The sequence below is a fragment of the Marmota marmota genome, unplaced genomic scaffold, assembly GCF_001458135.2.
Source record: "Marmota marmota marmota unplaced genomic scaffold, marMar, whole genome shotgun sequence".
Lineage (NCBI taxonomy): Eukaryota > Metazoa > Chordata > Mammalia > Rodentia > Sciuridae > Marmota > Marmota marmota.
The window spans coordinates 26,883,453-26,899,408 of NW_026000185.1; the positions used below are offsets into that span (position 1 = coordinate 26,883,453).

The window sequence follows — 15,956 nt, forward strand, 5'->3', positions numbered from 1 at the left end:
CAGTGGCCCCCAAGCCTCTCTCCAGCCTGCTCTGAGGGGGCCCCGTGGGTTCAGCCCAGCCACTGGCATCCCACCGTCCCCTCCTCTGAGCCAGGTGCCCGCGATCCCCTTGGGCACGCGCCCGGGAAGGAGCACGCTCTCTATGGACCCGCCCAGGCCCAGCCGCGCCTACGTGGGTGTGCTGGGCCGCGCACAGGGACTCCACGGCCTGCAGCCGGTTCTCAGCCACCAGCAGCTTCTCCCGCAGCCGCTCGGCCTCCTGCTTGCTCTGCGCCTCTGCCCGCTGCAGCAGCTCGTGGTCCAGCATCTTCTTCTCGGCCAGGGAGATCTGCTCCTTGAGGAACTCGATGGCCTGCGCCTGCCCGCGGTACTCGGCGTCCAGCCTCTCCAGCTCCTGCACGCGCAGCTGGGCATCGCGGCACTGGTCCTGTGCCTCCTGCAGCTCCAGCCGGTGCTGGCCGGCCTGTGCCTCCAGCTGCGCCCGCCAGTGCTGCTGCAGCCCGGCCAGCTCCTCCTGGGCCTCCTGCAGCCGCTGGCGCAGGCCCTCCTTCTCCTTCACGTGCACGGCTGTCTCCAGGTCGTGCTTGGCCCGCAGGTTGCCCAGCTCCAGCTGGTGCTCCATCTTGATCCCCTCCATCACCGCCTTCAGCTCGCCGAGCTCCTTCTGCTGCGCCCCGGGGCCCGAGTTGAGCGTGGCCTTGAGGTCCTCCAGGGACTTCTGGTGGTCGGAGGCCAGCGAGTCCAGCTTGGATTTCCAGTTGTCCATGAGCCCCATGTTCTCGCTGGTGGCCTGCTGGACCTTGTCCTTGAGGTCGGCCACCTCCTGTGCGTACCGTTCGTTGGCAGCTCGGAGCTTCTCCACCTCGGCCTGATAGGCCTTTAGGGCCTTCTCGTACTTGTCACGCAGCAGGCCACTCTCCCGCTGGCGCTCCTTGCTGGCCGACAGCAGCCGTTCCCGCAGGCGCAGAGTCTCGGCAGCCTCGGGGTGGTCAGGGGGTGGGGGCCCTGAGTGCAGGAGGCACTGCTGGAGCTCCTGGATCTCGCCGCATCGGAGGGTCAGCTCCTCCTCCAGCTGCAGCACCCGGGACTTCTCGGCCACCGTGGTCAGCTACCGGGAGAGAGGGAGATGGGTCAGAGGGCTGGGACAGCAGGAGAGGGGAAGTGGCCCACTCCCACCTGGTGCTGGCTGTACGCCAACCATGAGGTCAGCCGCATGATGGGGGTGCCCCTGATGCCCAACCGGCTTGGGACAAACTGGTGGGTAAGAGGAACCACTTCTTTAAGGTGACAGCTTTGTTGATCTAAGGTCACCACTTTTAAATTTTTTGGTGGGATTGTACACTGAATCCAGGGGTGCTTTTCCACTGAGTCACATCCCTAGTCCTTTTTTTTCCCCTAAATTTTGAGACAGGGTCTCCCCAAGTTGCTTAGGGCAAGTTGCTGAAGCTGGCCTGGAACTTGTGATCCTCCTGCCTCTGCCTCCTGAGTCTCCAGGATTACAGGCGTGTACCACTGCACAAGTTACTAATGTTATTTTTAAAGGGCAGAGACCAGAGGCCAGAGGCCAGAGTGAGTTTTGCATTGTCTCACTGGAGAGAGATCAGCCTAGGCCAGAATGGGTCAACTCACAGAGGGCCTGGCTGAAGATACTGGTCAAGGGCGGCTGACTTTCAAATCTTCAGCAGAACAGAACTGAGGATTCCAGACCCATCAGGGCTCCACCCTCCAAAACCCTACCTGGTTGCCTCAGATCTGGAGGGTTGGGGATTGCACAGGGGGGTTCTACCACTGAGCTACACGGCAGCCTCTTTATTCTTTTAGACAGGGCTTCACTAAGTTGCAGAGGCTGGCCTCCAACTTGTGATCCTTCTGCCTCAGCCACTCAGGAATGGCTAGGATATCAGGTGTGCACCATCACGCAACCTATTTTGAAGATTCAAATCTTTTACAAACTTCAAAGCTTTTGTTCGTGAAGGTCTTTTGGTTCAATAAACCTGTTTTCATTGTGTTAGCTGATGACAAGATCAGGTGCCTCCCGTGGAGGCTCCAACCCGCCCACTATTGCAGGTGGGTTTCTGCACACAGCCTCCCTGCATACGGATGAGCACATGTGGCCACAGGGCCATGGCCAGCGAGTGCCACCAGACACCTGGGACTCTCCAACATCACACAAGAGCACCCATCCAGGGCTGTGCTGTGCCAACCCTCGTGCTGTGCAGAAGGTGTTTTCCTGTCACCGCTGTCGGCTGGGTTGGCCCGAAAAGGGTGCTGGCCTCAGTGTATGCACAGTGGCCATGCATGGGTCAGCCAGGCCTGGAGTGTGACATAGAACCATACCCTGGTGATTCAGGGAACTCGCCTTCCAGTAGCACTTTCCTGGGGCTCCCCGTTGCACCCCCTAGGGACCCACTTCCCCAACGCCCTGTCACTTCTCAGCCCAGCTCCGTCGGGCCAGGCCTTCCTGCCACTGAGGCTAGCAACACAGGGGCCTGCGGCTCCCGGGCCTGACCACATCCAGGAGGCCCATCTCCCAACGTGCCCACACCCTGGGCAAGGCACAGGGTGGCTCACAGGGCCATCCCTGTGGCCTGGGTCCTGAGCCAGGAGATGTCCCCTCCAGTGAGCAGACGTAGCCGTGGAGCCTGAGCACACTTCTAAATCCTCCTTCCCTCGGAAAAAGGGAGCCCAAAGGAGAAGGCAGTGGGACAGCAGCAAGGACAGCAAGGGGCACAACAGAGAAGCCAGGGGCCTCCAGGCGGGGCTGGCGGGCGAGCGGTGGCGGCGGCGGCGTTACCCGGTTGTCCGCTAACTCTCGGAGCAGCCGCTCTGCCTGCGCCTTCTCCAGTAGCAGGCTCTGCTCCAGCTCCCCAATGCGCGCGTGCTCCAGCTGCGTCTGGGTCTGCTCCGCCCGGGGACGGGGGAGGCGGGCGCAGGGGGCGGGGAAGAGGAAGCCGGAGAGAGAGAGGGGGAGAGAGAGAGAGAGGAGGCGTCATCTTCTGTGCACAAGACAGAGCAGGTCGAGGAGCCAGAATTGCTCAGGGATAGAGGCCTGCGGAGCGGGGTGCAGAGCCCCCCCCCCCAGCAGGGGGCCTGTCTGGGTGGTTTTTGGGTGGGAGAGTTACCCTTGATTGAACCCAGAGGTGCTTAACCACTGAGCCACGTCCCCTGTCCTTTTTATATTTTAGAGACAGGCTCTCCCTAAATTGCTAAGGGCCTCGCTAAATTGCTGAGATTGGCCTTGAACTTTGGATCCTCCTGCCTGTCACCCCTGGGGCCGCCCTGGGATTTTCAGGACTCCAATGTCTGCTCCGGGGAGGGTCCCTCCTTCTCCCTGCTGCCCCTCAGGGAGCCTGTGGGCTGGGACTCATTTTGGGAACAGGGTTGGGCACACAGGAGGCCTTTAGGAGGAGGAGGAAATATGTGGTCCCAGGAGTGACAGGTCCCCAGGCCAGTGCTGACAGAAAGCAGCGGATTGGGCAGATTGCAAAGATAAACTCACATGCACCACCCTGGTTCTCCAGCCTGAGCTCTGGGTGGCGCTGGGACGTGCCTCCCACCACCTGCCTGGTCGCTGACCCCCCCCCCCCCCCGGGGGTGGGCATGGAGGACGCCTGGTCTCCAGGAAGCACAAGAGCAGTTCTGTCCCCACTACACAACACCCGCTTTATCCGCTAACAAAGCCTGGCATTCTCAGGCCGCCCATGGCGGACCCTGGTGGGGAGGCAGGGAGCGGAGGGCTCTCGCCCTCGGTACCCTGGAGAACCAGTTTGAAAACCAGGCTCATCTCCCAGGAGACAAAAGTAGCACCAAGTCACAGGCGCCTCCACGAAACAGCACGCATGCGCCAACAGCGGAGACCCTCCGCCCCAAAACAGCCCTCCATGCTGGTGGGGCTGCGTCCGCAGACCCCACTAGCCCCTAGTTGAAAATAATTTCCTTCCCCCTTTTTTTGGTCCTGGGGAATCTAAGGGTGCCTCACCACTGAGCTGCATCCCCTTTTTTATTGATATATTTTTGTTTTGAGAAAGGGCCTTGCTAAGTTGTGAGCCTGACCTCAAACTTGTGATCCTCCTGAGCTGCTGGGATCACAAGCACACTCCACCAGCCTGATGAGAATATTTCTTACAAACTGAACCTGGGCTGGGTGCGGTGGCGCACACACCTGTAATCCCAGCACTTGGGAGGCTGAGGTGGGAGGGTTGCAAATTCAAGGCCAGCCTCAAAACTTAGCAAGATCCTGTCTCAAAATAAAAACCACAAAAGGCTAGGGACTTGGCTCTGTGGCCAGGGGCCCTGACTCCACTGTCTGGTACCCAAAACAAAACACCCTCAGTCTGTACTGAGCCCATACAGACTTTGTTCCATGTCATCATTCCCCAGGAAGACAACTGTTTACCCAGCATCTGAGTGCCCCTGATGGTTATCTAGAGGTGACTGCAAGGACCTGGCAGGGGATGCAGGGTCTATGCAAATACTGCGCCATTCGCACAAGGGCTGAACATATGACACTCTTAGTGTTTCTGGGGTCCTGGAACCAGCCACTCCCTGGACACTGAGGGGTGACTGCACTTCCCTTGCAACGCATAAACATCGATGGAGATGTTCAGACGCCCTGGCTCATCATCTTGTTTTCTGAATTTCCCTCAAGGAATAACAAGAGCCCCATCCAGCTGAACGGTGTCAGTTTGGGAGGGGAGGGGCTGCTCCAGGGAGGGCCAGGGCTCGCAGCCACCAGCAGCTTCAGCAGGGCGGGGTCCAGAGCCAAGACGGCCACATCCCCAAGTGGGCACTGCAACGGTTTAGATGTGTGGTGTCCCCCTGAAGCTCACATGTGGGACAAGGCAAGGTTTGGAGGTGAAGTGAGGGGCTCTGAATTAGTCCCCAGGTGGGGAGTAGCTGGGGGGTACCTGGAGGCCGGCGGGGTGTGGCCAGGGGAGGTGGGCACTGGGGACGAGCCTTTGGGGTAGATATTTTGTCTCTCTGCTTCCTAGTCACCACGTGAGCTGCTTTGCTCCCCACACCCTCTGCCAAGATGTCCTGCCTCACCCTGAGCCCCAAGAATGGAGCCGACTGTCTGTGGGCTGGGTCCTCAAAAATCATGAGCCCCCAAATAAACCTTTCCCCTCTCTATTGGCGCTGGCAGTCAGCAGTGAAACTCTGACCAGCGCAGGCGCTCGCTGGAGTCCTCAGCTCCTGCACCCGTGCACAGCAGCCAGGGTCTCCTGCAGCGGGAAGGGCAGGCTGCCCACTGCCCTGCCCCAGCTCAAGTCCTGGCAGAGCTCTGCCAACAGCCCTTCCTCGTTCCCTCAAGCGGCGTCCACCCCACCACCTGGGGACAGCTCTCTGGTAGTCCAGGGTTTGCTTCATGAGTGAGCTAGGAAGGGCCCCTGAAGGACAGAGGCCCAGGGCTTCCCTTGGTCTCCTGTGAATGACAGGCCACTCAGAAGCACCAGGTGCTACCAGAGGGCATCACAGCCAGGGTGACTCACAGCAGACCCCCAGTGCTGTCAGGCCTAAAGCTGTGACATCCAGGGCAAGGCATGGACCCCAAACTTGTTCTCAGCTTGTGACACAGGAAGCCCACCGGAGGACAAACGTGCTCCTCACCACGTCCTGGCCTCAGAGACACAGAGGTGAAAAGCTGGACCAGGTGCCACCCTCGAGGGGCAGAGATCCTGGGGAAGGATGCCAATGATAAATGCAGAGAGAAGGTCATTCTGGGAGAGACCTGGGCAGTGGGCAGAGGGAACCTGGGGTGGGCCTGGGAGAGGAGTCTACTTAAGGCAGGGTGTGGGTCAGGGGCTTCAGAGGACCCAGCACAGGCAGAGGCACGTTAGGGCACACAGGAGCCACCAGGCCTGAGAGACCAGGAGGGGCTGCATCTGAGGGTCTTCTCCCGGCCACTCCAGAGCCTGGCGTTACCTGCAGGTGTGAGCAGGGAAGGGGCAGGACCTGGGGGCCACAGGGAAGCTTTGGTCATAGGGTGAGTGGGATCTGATGGGGTGGGGTGGGGGCTGAAGCTGGATCAGCCACGAGTTGGCACCTGGAAGAGCCGGTGATGGGACCTGGGAGCTCGTGACATTGTCCTCTCTGCTGCTGAACAGCTTTAAAATTTTCCACTATTAAAAATTTTACAAGATATTTTTAAAAAGGCTACGGTGGCTTTGTCTGGGGGAGCAAGGGTAAGGACCGGGGTGGGTGTGGGCTGGTGCCGTATCCCAGGGGGACAGCTGTGGGGACAGAGGTGACCTGGGCACCAAGGTCAAGGCACTTGTTTTGGAGCGATGAGGGGGCAAGAAGATGGGAACGGCTGGGGGTGCTTGGGCAAGGCAGGGACAGGAAGTCAGAGCCTGTGGGGACAGGTCCCCCTGCCCAGAATCTCAGACGGGGCCTTGTTCGGAACAGGGTCTCCGTTCTTGTCATGACTGAGATCAGCTTGGACTGGGGTGGACCCCGAGCCCCAACCCCATGACTGGTGTCCTGGAGGAAGGCCACGCGTCAGTCATGGGAGAGCTGCCAGCAGGACGGGTGGGGGCTGGCCAGGCGCGGGCAGCTGGCAGACGCCAGGAGGGTGCGCCCAGGCCTTCCACAGCCTCCTTCCGCTGGGGACCAGCCACGCCCAGCACCGCCAGGTTAGGCTTCTGGCCTCCAGAACTGGGAGGCTGGAGTGGGTGCCGCTTTCAGTCGCTCGGCTGGGGAGATTTGCAGCCCAGGGAATCCTGGTGGCAATGTCACAAGGGCATGCCAGGAGGGCCCCACAGGGACGCTGAGGCCCTGCCTAGACCAGAGGCCAAAGGCCCAAGTCTGCACTCAGAGGTCAGGGGGTGGAAGGCCAGCAAGAAGGCCAGGAAGTGGGAATGGGGACATGGGCTGTCACTGGGGGAGGGGACAGAAGGGGAACCGCTCTCAGGGGCAACTCCCTCGCTGTGAGCACTAACAGAGAGGTGGGGTGACACAGCCGGAGGGGGCCCAGCGGGCGCCTGGTTTTTAATTTTGACTCTTAAGATGGGTGGGGATGAGGAGACTCGGGGTCAATTTGCTTTCTGGTTGTCACGAATATGGTCACGATTCAATTTATACATACAAACGTCACCATGGGATGCGACAGCCCTTCCCCAGGAACTGGCCATCACTGTCTGTCCTGCGCCTGCCCGGCCTCTCCCGGCCAGGCCGCACTGCATCTGAGGTGGGCCCCTGATCAAAGCCCACCCACCCACTGGCTGGCCTGGGGCCAATCAGATTCTCCTGTGAGAGTAACTGGGGGGTGATGGGTGGCACTCGCAGGCTGGAGCTGGTGGGTGGAGGGGGGACAGTGAGCCAGGAAGGCAGACAGGCCCAACTCAGGAGAAGAGGGAGGCTCTGCTGGGGGGCTCGGCTCCTGGCAGATCTGGCTCCCGGTCTCTGCCCCGCCTGTCCTTGCAGGGCATGGATTCCCCATATCCCTGGGGACTGGCACTGGCTGGGGAACGGGAGCTCTGTTCTAGTGACCCCAGCTGCTTTCCCACAACCCAGCCCAGCCCCTGTAGGGGGACAGCTGCCCGTGAGAAAAACTGGCCAAATGTTTGGCTCTGAGGGACACAGGTGTCAAAACGGCCTGATGCCACCTCAAGCCATGCAGACCTGCTGACAGAGGCCACTGGCAGAGACTCTACGCAGGGTGCACGTCCCCCTCCCATTGCCCAGTCGGGATGGCCCAGGGACAGGATCCCAGTGCAGTTTTGCTGGTGGGGAACTGGAGGTCAGGGGTCTTCGCGTGGCTCTCGAGGTCAGAAACTGTGATTTCTGATTTGAGCTCAAAGCTCACTCACTGCTGAAGCAGTATGCTAGGGTTCCCAGAGTGTGGCCCCTGGACGGCACCATCACGTGGGGGAAGGCAGCTTCTGGGGTCCCAGGCCTGCCAGGGATGGCCCGGCCTGCCCTCTAGGACACAGGCTCAGGGACTCAGGGACCCTGAGGGACTCGGCCTCCTTCCTTTACAGAGCAGGAAACAGGCCCAGGAGAGGGAATAGCCAGAACCAGAGAGGGGAAGGGAGTGATCTCGCTGTCCCCATTCCATCTGCCAGCTCTGGGAGCTCTGTCCCTTGTCACATCCCAGGAGGCAGAAGGTGCTCTGGCCCCTTCAACTGTGGCCCCAGGAGCCCTGTGGTCTCTGAGTGGTCTGGGGAGGCTCCAGGGCCACGTCCATTGGCCAACTGACCTGAGTAGCCCCCCCCCCGGACCCGACGAGTGGGTGTGACTGCAGAGGGAAGGGCGCCTAGAGCCAGGAGTGAGGGTGACAGCTGGAGGCCCAGCGCCCAGGACAGTGAGGGTCGGGGCCAAGTCCTGCTGGCTCAACTCGGCACGTCCCTCTGCCTTTCTGAGCCTCAGTTCTCTGTGCCTTCGGAGACCCCACGAGCTTCCAGCCAGACAGCACCTGGAGTCCCAGGTGAACCGACAGCCCAAGGGACAACTCTGGGGCTATTGCCCAACAGGAAGGGACAGGAAGTCCACTACTTCATTCTCAGGCCCAGCTGGTGTCCTCACTGCCCTGATCCATCCTGTCCCCCACCTCAGCCACCAACACAGGCTCCTGTGGGGTTCTGACAGAGCCATTCCCACCTCCGCTCTACTCGGATGTTTCCTGGTGGCCTCTCCCGCTCTTCCAGGTGTGACCCCTCCTCCCTGTTCCCGTTGCGACCCCCCAGCCTCATCCCAAGGAGGCCCACAGTGCTGCCAGCACAAGCCGGCAAGCCCCCCAGCGGGATGCTGGGTCAGCTCAGGGAGGGCCCTAGTCTTACCTCCAAGTCCCCCTTGGTGATGGACTCCTCCTCTACCCGGAACTGCAGGTCCTCCACCTTCCTGCAGGGGGGAGAGAGGGGACTGACTGCCTGGCCTGGAGGAGGGCTGCATCAGGTCAATGGCGGCAAGAAAGGTGAGGCTGCCTGCAGCTGGAGTCCGAGCCCAGACCACGTGGAGGGACCGTCCCCAGGAGCAGAGCTCTCTGGAGGCCTCCAGATCTCCCAGCCCACCCTGCACTCTGAGCAGGACCTTCCTTTCTCCTGGGGTGGCTGGGGGGAGAGAGGATGGTGGACTAGTAATGGAGTCACCACCATGTTAGTGAGGGCTCCGCACGGAGCAGATGCTGCCAAGTGGACCAATCTGTGAGCTGGGAGGAAGGACAGAGGGTCAGAGAGGGCAAGTTGCCTGCCCAAGGTCACCCAGCAAGCACAAGCCAATGCTGGCCCCTACTGGACACAATTTCTGCAATGCCTTACAGAACTGCTTTCGATGATCAGCTTCAGTACCATTGCCATGGGAGCCAGATGTGTGGGCTTCGATGACCATGGCCTCTGATGACCGTCTCAGCAGATAGAAATAAACCCTCGTTTCTGGGAGTCAGACAGAAACAGCAGCCTGAGGAGCCCAGGCCCTGGCTGAAGGCCCCAAACACAGATGCAAGTGCGGGCTTGGGCCAGGGGCACGGTGGGGGGCTGGAGGGTGGGAGGGGGAGAGGCTCTGGGACCAGGCGAACCTGCCCACATCACTCCGCCTCCCTCCTCGGGCTGGGCTGGTGGGAGGCGCAAACATCTGACTTTGCAGGGTTTGTTGGTACCGTGACCCTCTGGCCAGGAGCTTTCCTGGGAGGAGGGGACGTATGCCCCATCCTTGGAGCTGCCTCAGAAAGAGACGGGATGTCCCCACGGCCCCTGTGGTGGGGCAGGAAACAGCAGCACCCCCTAGGTGCGCACCGGGTCTGCTTTCCGCCTGCGATATGGCAGCCCCCAGGCTCATCCTAAGAGGGGACAGTGCTTGGCTGGCACCACGCAAGGCGTCCCGTGTCCTTCTGCTGCCGTCTCTGGGCCTCAGCTTCCTGGCATGTGAAGTGGGGACCAAGCCCCAGGATAGGAGCTAGAAGCTCTGTGCAGGGGACCTGGCCCAGGGGCTCAGTGGCAGCCATGTGGGGCCCCGACCCCAGTCTTGGCTCCCAGGAGGGCCAGGCTGGTCTCCTGTGATGTGCCACTGGCTGGTGGGAACGTGCAGTCTACAGCGCGCAGACACAGCATCCATCTGTGCCTGGACTCTGCGGGAGCTCTGCTCCCGTCACCCAGTGTCCCCACTCAACAGGCAGGTGACCAAGGCCCAGGGATCAGGCTCGAGTCCAGGTGACAGTGCTGGGGTGGCAGAGCAGGACTGGAGCTGGGGCCTGGACCCCGGAGCCCGAGCTCCCCCCGACCTCTTGGCCCAGCGGGGTGGCCGGGCACCGCGTACCTCCGCTCCTCCTCCAGCTGGTTGGACAGGTCCACCTTCTCCTTCCGCACGCTCTCCACCAGCAGCCGTGCCCGCTGCAGCTTCTCCTCTGCCTCTGCAACATACTGGCCCGAGCAAGGGCCACGGCAGGGTCAGGGCCAAGCTCCCGGGGCGGGCGTGGGGTCCAGCAGGGGCCGAGGCAGGGCAAGGAGGGCGAGGGCAGGCCTGGATGCCCCGCAGCCCCTGCTCCCCGGGCAGGCGCAGCTGGGCGGGCTGAGGCCCAGAGACCCAGCAGGAATGGCAGAGGAGGCCCCGCCCAGGGGACTGCCAGATGCATGAGGTTGGCCCAAGACCGTGGCCCAGTTCCTCCCACTTCCCAGCCACCAGGCGGAGGCCCCCACAGGCTTTTTAACTGAAGGGGGCTGCCCACGCTGGGCAGGCGCCACATCCCTAGCCTCGGTGAACCTGGCTTTCCTGATCTGGGCGTGGGGGCTGTCACTCAGAGACATCAAGGGATGAGACAGCAGCAGCCCCAAGCTTGGGGCAAGGGCCCTGCCCCGAAACCCAACCCCAGATGTGCTCAAGAGCATGACACGCAGACGGCTATGTCCCCAAGACGTCCCGGCGGTGGTGGTATTATATAGAAGAGAAAGACTAGAAAGTGTAAATGACAGCAGGGGTTGGCCACGTCACAAGGACACAGGTCACGATGATGGCCACACAGCCACTAACTTAGTGAAGGATTTTCATGACCTAGAAAAGCTCGCACTCCCGCAGGACGGGCGGCTCCGTGGCTGGGCTCCCAGAAGGGCCCGGGGAGGCCACTGGGCGGCTGCGGGTCTGGAAAGTGGGGCGAGCGCGCTGCTGGTGCACGCTGGGTATTTCTCTGCATGTGAGTGGCACTGGGGACTGGCAGGAGGGGTCTTGGTGGCCCTGGGGGCCCCGTGGCTTGGCGCCCACCTGCTCATGCTGTGCCTTGAGCAGGGCGATCTCCTTCTCCACCTCGCAGATGTGGCTGGTGGCCTTGGCCACCTCGGCCCGCTCCAGGTCCCGCTCGGCCAGCAGCTGCTCGATGTGCTGCTGCTTCTCCTTCAGCGCCTCCTGCAGCGCCGTGGTGCCCGAGATCTTGCGGGCGTAGCGTGAGGAGGTCTCCGTGAGCTGTGGGGGTGCAGGTGGGACTCAGGGACCGCGGCACCAAGGTGCCTGGACCCTGGGGCCTGCTCTCTCCTGGCCAGTGCCTGGACACCCCAAGGCACACCGTGACGACGTGGTTCAGGGAACTCCGGGCCGGTTCCTCCCAGAGCCTGAGGGGCCCTGCGCCCAGGCCGGACGGGTCCTGTGCCCACTCCTGGAGCAGCCTCCTCTCCACCACACGGGGCTTCCACCAGCCTCTCTGAACCCTGCACGGACCCTCCGTCCCCCCAGGAAAGGCATGGGCGACCACTGTGGCAGGACACAGGAGCAATGAATGGAAATGGCTCCGTCACTCCCAGGAAACACAGGCACCTCCGTGTTTGTTCAAAACCCCAGACTGTGGGACACTGGGAGCCAGGGCAAGCAGAGGGCAGACTGGGACACCGGGTCCCACCCTCTCCAAGGCCCCCTCACCAGGCCACTGCGGCTGGGCCGGCCCCCGACGGAGGAGGCCACAGAGCTGACGGAGCTGATGGAAGAGCTGCTGGGGCTATGGGTCAGTGCAGAGACGCCCATGGCCATGCGCTTGGTCTTCTTGGCCTTGGCCGGGCTGGTGGATGGGAAGCCGATGCGGAGGACCTTGTGGATGGGCGCGAAGAGACCAAACTTGGGTGGGCACTGGAAGTACCTAGGAAGCAGGGGAGACCCAAGCTGCCACCGCGGCCCCACAGCCGGGTACCACCTCACCTCCCACCTCTTCTAAGCCCAGCAGAGACGGGCACCTGTCTCTGGCCACCCGCACCTGGGCAGAGCCCTCCAGACAGAGGACAGGATTCTCAGAGGAATGGAGGTGACCAGGGCCCCAGGGTCCCTGCAGCTGCAAACACCTGCTTTTGGGGGGTGGGGAGACACCAGTCATAGGACTCAAGTGCCCATCCCTTTACGGGGACGTTCATCTCACCTCCCCAGTGTTGTCTACATTCACAAACTAGGACATTAGGCTCAGAGAGGTCAAGAGACTGGCTCACCATCACACAGCTGTTTGGTGGCATGTTGGGGTACAAAGTCCCCAAACTTGGCTCCCAAAGGACCCCCAGCCATGGCTGCAGCCCTGTTCTCACAGATGTCCCTAATCACCCCCAGATCAAGGAGTCCCATGAGCTCTCTGTCCAGGAGTCCCCCAAACAGAGAAGCAAAAGCCAGCAGAGGACACCTTGGGCTGGGCCAGGCAGGGGCGGCTGCCTGGCAGCTCCTGAGTTGAGAGCGGATGAGAGACACCCACCCCCAAACAGGAAGGCAGACGTTGTCATGGAAACCGTGGACTCTTCTGTTCCCAAAGCCACTCCAGTCCTAGGCGGCACACCGGACCACAAGGTCCCACCAGGTGCTCACGCGCTGGGGGGCTGCCACTGTCCCACCCCCTGGCCAGCAACCCACCTTCATGCCAAGTAAAGGGCGCTCCAGCTCAGGGCCCACCTCGCTCCCAGCCCACCCAGTCCCTGTTGCCCCCCCCCAACAGTCCCGGGGAAGCCCCGAGTACCTGGTGCCTGCCACCGCCCCGTCATTCTTCCCAAGGGGCTCATCCAGTTCCACGCCACACCACTCGCCCTTGGCAAAGTCTGTCTCCCCCACATACCGCACCACACCAGTCTTCGTCCCACCAACCTGTTGGCATACAGAGAGATGGGTCTGGAGGACGAGGCAGGCACCATGGAGACAGTGTGCGCACCTGGACTTATCCAATATGGGCAGGGGGCACACGAGGAAGAGGAGGCTCACGAACAGCTGGGAGGGACGCAGGTTCCAGTGCCTCCCAGTCTGACCCATGCGAGAGCACAAACAGGCTGGGGAGGGACATGTATCTGCACTCAAATGCAGCCACCGACAAGCTGTGTGAGCCTCACCAACATCTCTGAGCCTCACCACCTTCATCCATAAGGACTTTTGTGAAAATTAAGTACTGTAGATAGAGTCGGATACTAGAAACGCATCACAGGTAGCCCTGAAAAGCAGTTTGAAGGGTGGTGTGGGGGCCCTGCCAGGGAGGAAGTTACTGTTAACAGATCCAGAGTTTCTGTTTTGCAAGATGAGAAAATTCCACGGGTTTGCTGTGCAGCAACGTGAGTGTGTTTAATGCTGCTGGCCTGTGCATTTGGGGCTGGGACGGTCGATCCTATGTCATGTGGTCTTTACCACAGTGGAAAAAAAAAAAAATCACAGGACAGGATAATAAGAAAGGTGGCTCGGGAGGCTGAGGCAAGTTCAAAGCCAGCCTCAGCAAAACCAAGGCACTGAGCAACTTAGTGAGACCCCATCTCTAAATAAAATACAAAAGAGGGCTGGGGATGGGGCTCGGGGGTTTCATCGCCCCTGGGTTCAACCCTTGGTACCAAAAAAAAAAAAAAAAAAGAAATGTGGACATTACTGTAGCAGTTGTTTTAAAATTCCAAAGTCCCAGCTGCACTTGTGAGTATCTGAGTCAAATACCTGCAGAGCCATCAGGAAAGCCCCAGTTTCTCTCCTCTCCCCAGAAACAATCGCTTGGAACAGGGGTGGGGTGGCGGTGGGTGGTGGTGAGGGGACACCACTCTCCCATTGACCTCCCTGTCTCTGAGCAGCATGCCGACGACCTCAAGGTTTTGGTTTTTACTGTCTCAGCTGATACAAAGCTGGGGTGACATTCTGACTGCATCCCCTTCACTTGTGCCTTGGTTTCTGCAGGGCTGGGGCTGGAGTCCCGGGCCTCGAGCGTGTGAGGCGGAGGCGCCACCTCTGAGGCCCACTACCCTCGCTCTGAAGTGCAGCTGGATGGACCCTATAGAATCTCCGAGTCCCCCGCTGTCCAGGGTCCCTTGCAACTCTCAAAGCCACATGCAGTCCCAGCCCGTATGTGGGAGCACCTGTCCACCCAGGAGCCCCGCGGCATGTCTATGTCCCAGGTTCTGTGGCTTCTCCTTCCCCCTGCGGGCTGCTGTCCTGGCTGCCCAGGGGCCAGGCACCTGCCGACCATGGGGCGCTGCTCCAGTCCTTCCCGACCCCAGCCTCCCTCCCCGGGACCCCTCCTTCTGCAACCCCAGCCCCTGCACCCTCAGCGAGCGCGAGTTCCTGCCTGTCCTCTCTGCCCTTGCCCCTCCCTTTTTGCCCTCCTTTCTCAGACATCTCTGACACCTCCACGGGGCTTATTTCTGCACTCACGTCTTTCACCTCCAGAGCGCCTTGGCTCACCGAATAGGAGTCCCTGTGAACATTCACACCATATGAATATTCATGAGCACGAATATGCATGTGGGCATGTTGAGTGGCACCGTGTTTGGCTCATGCCTGCATCACCTTCTCTTGTTCTCATTTTCCCTGGAGAAGCTTCTTGTCATCTCCTCCATGGAGGGCACAGCTTGGGCCACCAGTGTCAGCGGGTGAGAGAGGAGGAGACCGGCTGGGGACAGGACTCCGCCTCCAGAGCAGAAGTGTTCCCCTTACCCTCCTTCCTCAGCCCACACTGCCTGGATCCCCTCACCCGAAGGTTGTCTTGGACCCCCTTCTGGGGCCAAGTGTCCATCCCACAGAGGGATGGAGGAACAGCCACCAGGGTCAGGGCGGGGACTAAAGATTTTTCAACCAAGCCAGGCATGGTGGCTCGTGACTGTAATCCCAGCAACTTCAGAGGCTGAGGCAGGAGGATTGTAAGCTGGAGGCCAGCCTCAGTAATTTATCAAGACATTGTCTCAAAATAAAAAATAAAAATAAAAAAGGGCTGGGGATGGCTGGGGTCATGGCTCAGTAGTAGAGCGCTCGCCTCGCACATGCGAGAGACCCTGGGTTCGATCCTCAGCACCACATAAAAAAATAAATAAGTGAAATAAAGGTATTGGGTCCAACTACAACTAAAAAAAATAAATATTTTTTAAAAAAGGGCTGGGGTGTACCTCATAGTAGAGCCTCCCTGGTTCAACCCCCAGTTTCATTAAAAAAAAAAAAAAAAAGGCAGCCCTGACTTTGCCTGGTCCTGAAGGTCACACAGTGGGAATAATCCAGCACATCGACTTTTCAGGCTGGCTGTCACTTACCAATACATGTGATGGCCTTTCTAGGCCAAATGGCTTATTTCTTCCCATTGCCGAAAAACGTTCCGATGGCAGATGTGCCACCGCCCAAGGCCACACAAGGTCCTCCCAGTGGCGAGGCTGAGTTGTGACCATTGGGAACCTGCTGCTTTGAGCAGCGGTGGTGGGTTGTATGGCTTCCAGCTCACCTGGGTGAACACCAGGGGGGTGACAGCTGGGTCACACAAAGACATGCTTACTTTTATTAGAAACGGCCAACTGTCCTGAGTGGGAGTGACAGTCGTGTGGCTCCCGGCCACCCCAGGAGCGGTGTCATTGGTGTCTGGGCCTCGCCCCCACACAGGCCGGCTCTGCACCCTGCAGAGTGGACACCCCTCACTGGGATCCGCTCCTGTCTCCACCCAGAGTCCCAGGAATGTCCGCTCCAAGGCAGGCTTTGCTGAGTGAATAAAAGAGGTGGCCGCCACTGCCCCTTCCTGTGCCCCGCAGGCTGTTATTCAGGGCCAGGCCACCGTCCCTGTGTGACAGTGGACA

The 15,956-nt window shown here is 60.4% G+C and overlaps 1 protein-coding gene across 1 annotated transcript in view; it reads right to left on the minus strand.

Moving 5' to 3' along the window:
- Clip2 (CAP-Gly domain containing linker protein 2) overlaps positions 1–15,956 on the minus strand; it is a 45,045-nt gene that overhangs the window by 9,334 nt on the left and 19,755 nt on the right. Inside the window, exons 4-10 of the mRNA XM_048790085.1 lie at positions 12,902–13,026; positions 11,836–12,049; positions 11,188–11,385; positions 10,249–10,352; positions 8,778–8,838; positions 2,795–2,899; positions 173–1,108 (exon numbers count right to left, since the gene is read on the minus strand). Coding sequence (XP_048646042.1) covers positions 173–1,108; positions 2,795–2,899; positions 8,778–8,838; positions 10,249–10,352; positions 11,188–11,385; positions 11,836–12,049; positions 12,902–13,026 — 1,743 coding nt within the window. The remainder of the gene's footprint in view (positions 1–172; positions 1,109–2,794; positions 2,900–8,777; positions 8,839–10,248; positions 10,353–11,187; positions 11,386–11,835; positions 12,050–12,901; positions 13,027–15,956) is intronic.